Source organism: Quercus lobata, chromosome 10 (genome assembly GCF_001633185.2).
Source record: "Quercus lobata isolate SW786 chromosome 10, ValleyOak3.0 Primary Assembly, whole genome shotgun sequence".
Lineage (NCBI taxonomy): Eukaryota > Viridiplantae > Streptophyta > Magnoliopsida > Fagales > Fagaceae > Quercus > Quercus lobata.
The window spans coordinates 20,377,619-20,389,690 of NC_044913.1; the positions used below are offsets into that span (position 1 = coordinate 20,377,619).

The 12,072-nt window shown below is 35.8% G+C and overlaps 1 protein-coding gene across 1 annotated transcript; it reads left to right on the forward strand.

The window, feature by feature from the left end:
* Positions 1-4,937: 4,937 nt before the first annotated feature.
* LOC115962500 lies at positions 4,938-6,384 on the forward strand. The gene is made up of 3 exons (XM_031081347.1): positions 4,938-5,288; positions 5,401-5,480; positions 6,004-6,384. Exons 1-3 carry the CDS (start codon positions 4,958-4,960, stop codon positions 6,292-6,294), a joined length of 702 nt encoding a protein of 233 aa, XP_030937207.1. The 5' UTR covers positions 4,938-4,957; the 3' UTR covers positions 6,295-6,384.
* The last annotated feature ends 5,688 nt before the right edge of the window (positions 6,385-12,072 follow it).

Below are 12,072 nucleotides of genomic sequence, written 5' to 3' on the forward strand. Positions count from 1 at the left end.
TTGATCAGTTTCGGGAATTGATCAGTTTCAGATTTTGAAGAGATGTGAGCAAAAGAGTGCATGCTAATTTTTTTAATATTTGAGAGTGCTCTCATATTATATAGTTATCGTACGTGAACTCCCCACTTCCTTGTTGATCATGCTATTATCTTAGATAGCAAATCTCATAGGAGAATCAAACCTAAAATATCATCTCAAGAACTTGCATAGACATTGTGAGGGTCCTTTTTGGACAGTACCCAAGCCCAAGTAAAAACAAGGATCCTGGGCTCTTTACTTGTTGTTTGGTGGACTGAGCTTGGTTCACTACAGCTAAATAGGGGCTGATTACGAACCAAGTTATGCACAAGTCACATAAAGCTCTTCAAGCAAAATGCGATTCCTCCTAAGCAGTAAAAAAATACCATTATAAGTGTTTTTAGTGTCATAAAATGATCATTTACTCTTACAGAATAAGTAAAATAAGTATTCATAATATTCACAGTGAGAAGGAGATTGAAATAGAATATTTAAGGCTTATTTTTTATTGTGTAAACATTTAAAAGAGTTCCTTCACTTGGTACCCCGAGCGTACTGTTGTGATACACCGGGCGTATTGTCATGGTACCCCGGACATACTGGGCCTGTAAGAACCCAGAATGCTGATTCTCTAAACTATACAATCTTTCTCCATGCTTATTATGCAATAGAGTTTTGTCCTTTCCCTTACCTCTATAGGTCCTACATAAGAACACACTATATAATACACATATCTTTAAATAATTGTTAGTTTCTTAGATTAAGATATACATTTTAATACATATACATATATGTAAACGAATTTTATAAGAATGATTCAGCCACGAGGATCCTAACCCCAATTCTCACAAACTTAGTGCTTTTGCACAAGACTTGTGAGATTTGGAACTCAAGTCCAAGTGGCTTTGCTTGGGCATTGTCTTCCAAGATAGTTAGGTGAGAATGATTTTTGTGGGAGATAGTGATATCTAATGTGTGCATGTTTTGGCATATGTTTCTTTGGAGGCTAAGTGTGTGCAAGGCCCAAGTTGAAGTGAGGACCCTGGTAAAAAGACTCAGCTTTTGGTTGAGTAAAAGGAAAACTAGCAAGCAAGAAAATATGCATTGAATAACAAGAAAGCAGCAAAGGAAAACAATGTTATAAAGAAATACACGAAATAACTGTTAAGGATCCTTAAGTCAATATGAAATATTTCATTATTTTTCTTAATTGTGAATTACAATGTGCTCACTAAGATGTGTTACAAGGTCCAGATAAGCTCAAAAATTATAGACTTAGATGGCTATCTAAGCCTCTAAGACTTCCAAAGTTTGAATCCCTTTGAATCCAAGTTTATATTCTATAGTGGCTGTTCTGGGATACTAGGCGCTATTTTTCTACTTTCTTTGAGTTTTTAATAGAGTTTTCTCAACGATTCTTGTTTTGATTCCCTTTTGTTGAATCCCTTTTCAATGTTGGCTGTCTTCCCCTTTTATAGTGTCATTTTAGCGTTCAGGGTACCACTGATTCCCCCCCTTTGGCTCCCTAGGTACCAGAGCCCCTGTTATACCAGCCATTCTAACAGCTGATTCTTTTTTTGTTTCTCATAGTTTTCCTCTTTTAGTCCTATTTTCCTAAAAGCCACTTGCTGATTTTCCATTCCGAGGTGTCCTTGGAGAGCTAACCTTCACCCTCTCTTCTTTCAAGGTTTTTTACCTTTTAGACTCAGCTTTTTGGCTGTCCTTCTTGCTTTCATTTTTCCCAACTGAGCAGAATTCATTCCTGCTGGGTTGAAGGTTTTCCCAACCACTTTCCCTTATAGTTCTTCATTCTGGGTTTCTCGAGGTACCAGCTTTTTGTTCATGAATTGTCACTCTCCAAGTTTTCTGGTTCTTTACTGCACCACTAGGTGCTTGAGAAGGACATATCTGTTCTTCGTTTCTTGTATTTATGGTACCCCTTTTGAGCTGTCTCAATCCCACTTTAGCTATGCTGCATGTCCCGATGATCCCGAGCCTCTGGCAGCCTCTGGGTATCTTGACCCAGTTCTTTCACTGAATTTTGCTAGATTTTTAATGGCCTTTTTGTTGGAAATCTGAACATATATAGGGCCTTGATGTTGATTCTTAGCTTCATGAATTGGGCATTCTTTTGTTAAGACCCATGGCCTTTCTTTACTTTTCATGGAATAAGCTTTCTTGTGAAATTTTGGTCCTCAACATACATTTATGTCATGAGCTAGTTAAAATTGTGGAAAGTCTTTTCTTTTATATTATTACTTTATCATGTTTTAGTTTGTGTTATATGAATATAGCCTATAAGTGTTACGCCTATATAGTCAGACTATATAGACCCATTAATGTATATATAATACATACATGCATGCATATCCTCTATGGAACATCAGAAATTATGTAGGTTTTACTACATGGTGCATGTGCCGTTTTCATTATAACAAAAGGAAAAATTAGATAAAGTTCATAAGAGTTACTGAATTACCATGAGACAAATAACTATGCATTATTCACATCCTCTTATAAAAGCAGGGGTAGAACTAAAATTTTATGAATGGGGGCTAAAATAATAATAAATATAAAATTAAACCAATTTGATAGTGTTATATAAAAAATATGAAAAGTTTGGGGGCTACTCATATTTATTTTGAAAATTTTAGGTGAATTTGGGGGTTAAAATCTAATTTTTGAGAAGTTTCAGGAGCCAATCATATATTTTTTTGAAAAATAGAAAAGTTTGGGTCCATGGCTCCACCCTTCTAAGTGGGTCCGCCCTTGTATACAAAGTGAATGCAAGTAATAAAATGGCTAAAATCCGAGTTCCATTATTCTTGTAAGAGTGAGAGTAAAAATTACTTTTTTATTTCTGAGATACCAGACATTTTGGTAGTGTCAGAACTCTTTCAATTATTGGCAACTTAAGGTTTCAAATTTAATGTATGAAAGCAAAAATGAGAACCCAAAAGACAAAAAAAAGTTATGATATATTGTTAGCCCCATGTAATCATTTAATGGCTTATGCAAATCACATTTACATTCATCGTTTTATGCACTCATTAGAGCCAGCAAGCAAACAAGAACTCATAAGTAGCCCACCAAGTAATTTCATGAGATTACGGCTCTGGAGAGTTGCAAGTGCTATCAAAATGGGTTTTTTAGGCATAAATGCATAATATGTCTGCTTCAGCTTGAGTTCATGATGACCATACACTTGCGAAGTCTAGTGCATCGCATGTGAGGCTCTGACGAAAGTCTACCTTTTGTTCATTGTTTTCACACAAATATGTGTCCAATTTCCTATCACCATGATGAGAAATGGCCGTCAGTCATCAAAAAATCAAACTGTCAGGACCATTAATTGAACAGTTGGATTAATCCGTATCAATCATAAAACACACACCAATGTTCTAGAAGTCGGTAGTCTAAAATTTCTTGTGGCGGTGCCCCAACCCCAAGCCATTTCTTGGAATTTTAAAAAAGAAAAAGACAAAAATTGAGTTAGGTGTTCTGTGCACTAGACACAAGACATTCCTTTTAAAAATTAGGATTCTCTTTTTTTAATAATAATAATAATAATAATAATGAGTAGAAGTAGTGGAAATAATATAAACGTCATGCTAACGAGTGTTTTAAGGACATTGGTTAAGAATCTATTTTAAAAAAGTTTTGACATCACTTTTATAAAAAATGAAAAAAATTGTCAAAATATTAATTATTTTTTTTTTCTTTTCGCATAAAAACTTTATTTAATTGAATTCTTAACTAGTGTCCTAAGGGTACTCGTTAGCATTTTTCATAATATAATTAATCTTAACAACAATACGTTTTACCAAATATTATTACAAAGCTTTTAAGAGAATTGAAAGTAAATTAAGATAATCTTTTTTGCAAATTAAATGTTAATGATTGAAAATATTGTATGATTATGAAGCCAAAAAGAAATGGGTTTTTTTTTCTTTTTCTTTTTTGAGTTTTAAGAAAGGATGGGAGGAGAGGTTTTATTTTTTTTTTAATTTTTAAATTTGTCAATAATTTTGTGTGGGGTGCGTTATTAAGTACTTTTAGAAGATAGTGACACTGATATTCTTTTCTCTGAGATAAATGTAATAGATTTTACTATTAATGATAGTACTATTATGTGAGAGATAATGGAAGAGTATGAATAATTACTCCTCTATACCCTTTGAAAGTGAGAGATTATTCCAATACAGTGCCATGCATTAATTGTATTTTGTATGCAAGTCAACGAGAGGATTGAAGAAAGTGGCAAAGAATGCAAGCAAGTCACTTTCGAGTTTGGAGTCATTTCTTATTCATGGAATTTTGCCGAACTTCTGGAAACAGCTGCCGTGAGCCTAATTCAAACTATAAAGCAGTTTGCAACGTGTCATGCCTGCCTTGTTCTTGGGATTTAGACATACTATAATAAAATACAACAATATATGCGATTGAAAATTAACAATTATAATATGGTATACATATATTTAACGAATAATATACTGAATCGTGGAGTCTTTGAGTTTATCTAATATCTAATCTATTAGAAATTTGTATATCTTGTTCAATATTAATAAAACACTCTAATTGCCAAGCTGACACTGTCTCCTTAATCATAAATTATTTACATATATTAGATTCTGATACAAGAGGAGAAAAACTCTAATATTATCATTAATAATTGATCTATCAAACGTGTAGAACCAATAAAAGAATTCACATATTATAAAACTTCATGGTTTGCACGTTTATGGTCATGGAGAACCCGACAATACGGTAAAAAAAACAAACAAACAGAGACAAATTTATATTGACTTTGAAGAGAAGAGTCACGAAAACGAGTGCCACAAAGATGAAACAGTAGTTGCGGCCTAATCATATATATATACATACACACCTAGCTAGCTCTATTTTCCCACCAAGACCTTTCTCATTGTCAAGAATTCACATGGGCAGGAAAAGAGTTAGAGTGCAGAGTGTGTGTCTTGGCCGTGCTCCTGCTTGTTCTCGAATATGTTCCTTATTTTTTCGAACCAAACCCACCTCTGGTTCCATTATTGGTAATCAGAAAACCGAGTTTTCGAGCAATAGCAGGGATGACTTTAGCCACGATGACCCTGCAGAAGGGTTTAAAGCTGGATCGGAGATTGGCAACAAGATAATGGTAGTTGTTGATTCCAGCCTTGAAGCTAAGGGGGCTCTTGAATGGGCACTCTCTAACACAATTCAAACCCAAGATACCATTATTCTTCTTCACGTAGCCAAGCCCTCCAGACAAGGTGAGATTATTATTATTTTTTTTTTTTGGTTATTGGTAACACATTAATTTTTAAGGTATATATAGTAAAATTTGTAGTGTTTTTAACAGATTGGTTTTGGTTATTGGTGCAGGGTCTAATGGGAAGGGTAACCTAAGGGCGTATGAATTTCTTCACTCCATGAAAAAAACGTGTCAAACGAGAAGGCCTGGGGTAAGTTGTATTCAATTTTGATCTTTCTACTTACAATGTTGGTCGTGTATATCGATCGGAGAGAGGTCAACTTTGTTTATGTTTTTTAATTTCTTTTTAGTATTTTATCAGTGAAGAATGCTTATTATATTCAGTGGCACAGAAAATTGAATTTCATGATCAATATAATAGTATTCTAAAATGTGAGTGCACATCTTTTAGCTTAATAAATGAAAAAAGAAAGATGAAAAATAATAAGAAGAGTTGTGTCTATATTTGTCTCTTTTGGGTGAGGTACATCTAACGTTGCTGATCCTCGCAATGTGTGCCTGCGTATTTGAAAAGTCAACTAGGTGTAAGGTGCTGAGATACAGATATAATTGCAATTTTGCAATGATTGTCATAGTTCATTAATTAAACATAGACATGCTTTCTTAGAAGAATATTTTACGTAAGAGAATGACAAGTTTCTCCTTGAAACATTAACATAGTTAGTTACTGAAGTTTGTTCTGTCAATTCTGTGTGATGCTTTGTTTGGCATAGGTGAAAGTTGAGATAGCTTTGCTTGAAGGAAAGGAAAAGGGTCCAATAATAGTGGAAGAAGCAAAGCAACAGAGAGTGTCACTATTAGTCATTGGACAAAGAAAGAAATCATCTATATTATGGTGCCTAGTGAAGAGATGGGCAGGAAAGAGGGATCACAGCAGCGAAGTTGTGGAATACTGTATTCAAAATGCTTCATGCATGGCAATTGCAGTGAGGAGGAAGAGCAAGAAGCTTGGAGGGTTTTTGATTACAACTAAGCGACATAAGAATTTTTGGCTTTTAGCTTAATATATAATTGTTGATAATGTGTGAGATAATTTGGCTGTGGAACGTCTGAGAATTGGCATATATATATATATGATATATGCTAGCTCTGCTTGGGAGTTCTGTCTGTAAATGTAAAGTTTGTTTCCGAAAAATGGAATTTATGTTTTTATTTTTAATTTTTTTATTTTAAAAGAAGAAGAAAAAAAAAGGATATATTAATAAAAAGTTTAACATATCAAACTAATGTTCAAAATGTCCTTATGCACATCAGCACATGACTACAAAATCAAATGTGTCTAATCCTACTTTTTTAAATAAATAATATATATATAACTCCAACTTATCATTGTTCTCACACCCCTTACGATTCTAAAATTTTGGGGGTTCTTAACTTATACATGATAAAATTCCTAAATATAGATATCATATGTTATATAATAAACGTTTAAGTTGGAATTCGTGGTTGTGTCAAATAGTTATTTTCTCTTTTGTGTTATACAGCTACACTATTTGTGCCATTTGATTACCCTTTTGTTAGCATATTTCGCACATTTTTCATGTTTTTAGTATTGTAAACAAATTATGTAGAGGCATATAGAGATTCCATTTTTATTTTATTTTTTATATAATCAGACATATAGAGATTTTAATTAGAACACTATGTTAACATTTTTCTGTCCATTTTATTTATACATGGTATTAGAGCCATAGAGCCACGTTTGTGTGGCCTTCAATAATCTCCACCTGGCCTAAAAAATCTTTCCAACGTTTTGTTCTTTGGATGCCAAGGCACATTCAATCCTCCAATATTGCCATATTTAGTGCTCATCCAACTTCATCTAAACCAACCTCAAGGTGTTCCTCCTCTCAACCTATAAAGTTGAATTTATTCAACTATATGTTGGTTTTATTCTGTGCCAAATTTGCTTGTAATTCAACATTTAGAAAGCTTGTATTTAGGTGAGAATAATGTAAGGATTGTGTGTGAGAGAGTGTAAAGATTTAATCAAGAGTGTACAACAAGAAGTGACTTGCAATTGGAACTCGCAACTGACTCGCGAGTAGTGACTTGCCAAAATGTAGCACATGTGTGAAGCATGCAAGAAGTTGAAGAGTGTGAGAGTGCTTTTTTCTTTAGCACACAGGCCCAAGGATCCTGGGCCAAATAGTTGTGTTTTGGTGGACTGGGCTTGGTTCACCGCAGCTAAATATGGGCTGATTACGAACCAAGTTGTGCGCAAGTCACATAAATCTCCTCAAGGCCAAAATGCGATTCCTCCTAAGCAATAAAATACCATTATAAGTGTTTTAGTATCATAAAAGGATCCTTTACTCTTACAAAACAAGTAAAAGAGATGTTCATAATATTCATAATGAGAAAGAGATTGAAATAGAATATTTAAGGCTTATCTTTTATCGTATAAACATTTTGAAGAATTCCTTCACTTGCTACCCCGAGCGTACTGTCATGGGATTCCGGGGCGTACTGTCATAGGATCCCGAGGCGTACTGTCATGGGATCCTGAGGCGTATTAGACCTGTAAGAACCCAGAATCTCTGGTTCTCTGCACTATTAGGATATATATATATATATATATATTAATACACATACATATATGTAAGTGAGTTTTATGAGAATGATTCAGCCACGAGGATCCTGGCCCCAATTCTCACAGACTTATGCTTTTGCACAAGACTTGTGAGATTTGGAACTCAAGTCCGAGTGGCTTTGCTTGGGCAGGGACTCAGCTTTACAAGCAAGAATATATATGTATTGAGCAGCAAGAAGCAGTAAAGAAATATGCAAAGTAATTGTTAGAAATTCTCAAAATAATATGAGATATTTCATTATTTTTCTTGATTGGGATTACAAATGTGCTCACTAAGACGTGATACAAGGTTCAAATAAGCTCAAAAATTACAGACTTTGATGGCTATTCAAGCCTTTAAGACTTGCAAAGTTTGAATCCTTTTGAATCCAAGTATGTGCTATAGTGGCTGTTTCTGGGATACCGGGAGACATTCCTCTGTTTTTCTTAAATTTTACAGAGTTCTAATGACTCTGTTATGATGTTCTTCCTACTGAAAATCCTCCCCTTTCAACATGGGTTTTCTCTTCCTTTTATAGCGTGCTTTCTAGGGCTCTGAGGTACTAGTGATTTCTCTCTTTTGCCCCTCAGAGCTCGTGCTGTGTCATTTTCTTATGGGCTGGTCTCTTCCCTTTTTTCTCATGGTTTTCATCTTTCATTGCTGTTTCTCTAAAAGTCATTTGCTGACTTTCCATTCCGGGACGTCCTCAGCAATTAGCCTTCAATCTCTCTTCTTTCAAATTTTCTCATTTTTCAGAATTGGCTGTCGGTGTTATTTCCTTTTTGTCGTTATTCCCAAATAGTTGGAATCTTTTACTGCTGGGTTGAAAGTTCTCTTCCAGTTGCTTCTTCGTATGATTTTCTCATTCTTGGTTCCTTGTGATACAGCTCATTTGTTCATGAATGTTTGCTTTATACTTTCTGATTCTTTGCTGCACCAGTGGGTACTTAAGAAGGACATCTCTGTTCTTCATTTCTTGTATTTCGTGGTACCTTTCTTGAGTTGTCTCAATTCTACAGTAGCTGTCCTGCATTACCTGAGGATCCCGGGCCTCTGAGGATCTCGGGCCTCTGGCAGCCTCTGGGTATCCCAGCCCAGTTGTTTCACTGAATTTTGCTGGACTTTTTGATGACCTTTTTGCTGAAAATCTGAATATAAATTGGGCCTTAATGTTGATTCTTCTTGCTACTTGAATTGGGCCTTCTTTACTTTTTCATGGAATGGGCATTCTTGTGAAATTTTGGCCTTCAACATTAGCCCCCCGAGCTCGTGGGTTACCTGTAGCCCACGCGCGAGAAAATAAATTGTTTTTTGACACTTTTCTGGTTTGTAGAATCAATGTGTAGATCAAATAATTCTTTGAGGGAAACTCCAAAGGAATTGCTACATTTCCTTCATGGGATGTACTAACACGTTGCAAAAGATTAGAATTCACCTTCTGTAGATTGGTATTCAATAAATCAACTTTGTCAAACTATCAATAATATATGCAGATATATATGTATAACCAAATTATATTGGTATTGCATTTGATACTAAGAGTATATTTCTAGCACTAACGTTTTTTTGCTAGCAATTCTAGGATATGCTTTTTTTTGAAAGTAGCATACAAAAATCATATTGAATGCATATTAAATCTTAATATAAGATAGCACAGCTTTGTCAACAAGATTTTGTTTGTTTTACAAAATAGATTAAATGAGGGGAGCCCCCATGAACTTTGCCAAAGATATTCTATGCATTGTAGTACATGCTTGCTATGGCTAAGGTGAATAACACCAAGATGTTTGCCCCATGGGATTTTTAGTCCATGAATAGTGACTTACCAATGGGACCATGATATCATAAATCATTGAATCATAAAAATATACTGATTTAGAGTCTAATCGAGGTTAGCTATTCTTCTCAAAATGTATTAAGAGATAGAAACTTCCCTGAGGACATGACTTAGAAGGCTTAGGAACATCTCCACGCCTTGCTTTAGCTGAAGACCTTGCTCTTCTGGTGGATGCTCTTGATCTTTGCCTCATTCTTTCTTTTGTTGAGTCGAAGTACCTCCAAGCCTTTGGTGAGTTTGCACCTTGTAGAAGGAGGGAAATGTCGCTAGTTGGTTTGCAATGTCATTGACTAATCTCTTTGTATAGAGACTTGCAAAAGTATCCATGCTTGTGCGACTTTGAGTGATGTACTCTTAGAATTTTTTTTTTTAAGTTACGCCTTCCTTGCTTCTTTAGGCTCTCTTGAACCAATTCCTTTCAAGGAGGTCAATCTTGTGCACTTTACACACCCATTTTTGGGTTTTTATACCCACTCAAGGCTCTTTCTCTTTGTACCCTTTGTTGGGCTTTGCTTACAATTTGCATCCTTTGCTAGGACATGCTACGGCTTGTACCTATTGCTGGTACGTACTACAGTTTGTACTCAGTGATAGTACGTGCTGCAAGTTGTAGCCATGACTGGGATATGCTTACAAACTGCACTGGTATGTGCTACAGCTTGTACCCATAAACTTTTGCTTTTGACCATTTTCTTGGTCATACTTGGAAACTTTTGCTCTCGGCCAATTTCTGGGCCATGTATTTAGAAAAATTGTTCTAGGCCAAGTCTTGGGCCAGGTACATGGAAAATTTGCTATTACCAAGTCCTAGGCCATGTTGCTTGGAAAAATCTGTTTTGGTCAAGTCCCAGGCTAGGTACATGGAAAATTTTTCCTTTCCCAAGTCCTAGGCCATGCCACTTGAAAAAATTCTGTTTTGCTCAAGTCCTGGGCTAGGTACATGGAAAATTTTCCTTTTCCCAAGTCCTAGGCCATGCCACTTGAAAAAATTCTATTTCGCTCAAGTCCTGGGCTAGGTACATGGAAAATTTTCCTTTTCCCAAGTCCTAGGCCATGCCACTTGGACAATTTCTCCCTTTTTTTTTTTTTTTTTTTTTTTTTGATCAAGTCCTGAGCTAGGTACATGGAAAATTTGCCCTTTCCCAAGTCCTAGGCCATGCTACTTGGAAAATTTCTATTTTGATCAAGTCTTGGGCTAGGTACATGGAAAATTTGCCTTTTCCCAAGTCCTAGACCATGTCACTTGGAAAATTTCTGTTTTGCTCAAGTCCTGGGCTAGGTACATGGAAAATTTGCCTTTTCCCAAGTCCTAGGCCATGCCACTTGGAAAATTTCTATTTTGCTCAAGTCCTGGGCTAGGTACATGGAAAATTTGCCTTTTCCCAAGTCCTAGGCCATGCAACTTGGAAAATTTGTGCTTTGCTCATTTGAATTTTTCAATCTTCAGAAAAAGTTCCTTCGTAGCCCTTCATTTTCAAGTGGGCTTACTGAACTGATTTCTTTTCTTTTCTTTAAAGGGATGAGGATTTGTTTTCTTCTCTAAGGATCTTCTAAAATATCCTTTCTTGGCTGTGAACAAATTCTTTATGGAAAGAATCTTCTTTTATGAGTCATCTAAGGTTGCTCTCAATGGTAGACTGATGGCCAGGAGCTCCACCAAGATGATTCTGTCATGGTGTTTTCCTCAAGTGGGGGATCTTCGTATGGGGATCTTCATACGGGGATCCTGGAATAGGATGACTTCCTCTAGGCATGCTCGTTGAAGGCTTTCTTCACAGACCTCATAGTCTGTTTCTTTACAAGGATCTCTATCGCTACTACTTTTTTAGAGATCTTCTCACTTAATAGGTATTTCTCTTCTTTAGGGAACTGTGTCAGTGAGTTTGTTACAGCTTAGCTCTTGATAGCTCTGGGGATCCTTCAGACCTATGTTGTATTGGAAAATTAATATTAACCACCTGGCTACTCTTCAAGATTGCAAGGGCTGATTGAGGAGGGTTTTTTATTGGATGAGAGCTTGTCACCAATAGGATTTGGTGGGATGAAAAGTAATGATTCAGTTGTTGAGATGCATAACTGCCATACACGCCCTTTCTATGTTGGGATACCTCATTTTAGTGTCCCTCAATGCTTTGTATGCTTCTGTATGGTTGATATTGTTGTTGCCTTAGTTGGATCTATGAGGAGATCGATGTTAGGCAAAGAAAATTTATCCTTTGGACGTGCCTTATTTAATTTGAAGGAGTTCACGCCAATAAATCTTCATATTTTTTCAATAGCTCCACCAGTTGCTCTTTTTTCTGTACTGACTGCTGATTAGGATGGGCCCTGGGTTCCTTGCGTCAGCCCCCAAGTTCACCTCTTCTAGTTTT

Coding starts and splice junctions, on each gene's coding strand:
- LOC115962500 (XM_031081347.1), top strand. CDS start 4,958: ATGGGCAGGAAAAGAGTTAGAGTGCAGAGTGTGTGTCTTGGCCGTGCT. Junction 5,289..5,400: donor AGCCAAGCCCTCCAGACAAG/GTGAGATTATTA, acceptor TTATTGGTGCAG/GGTCTAATGGGAAGGGTAAC. Junction 5,481..6,003: donor GTCAAACGAGAAGGCCTGGG/GTAAGTTGTATT, acceptor TGTTTGGCATAG/GTGAAAGTTGAGATAGCTTT.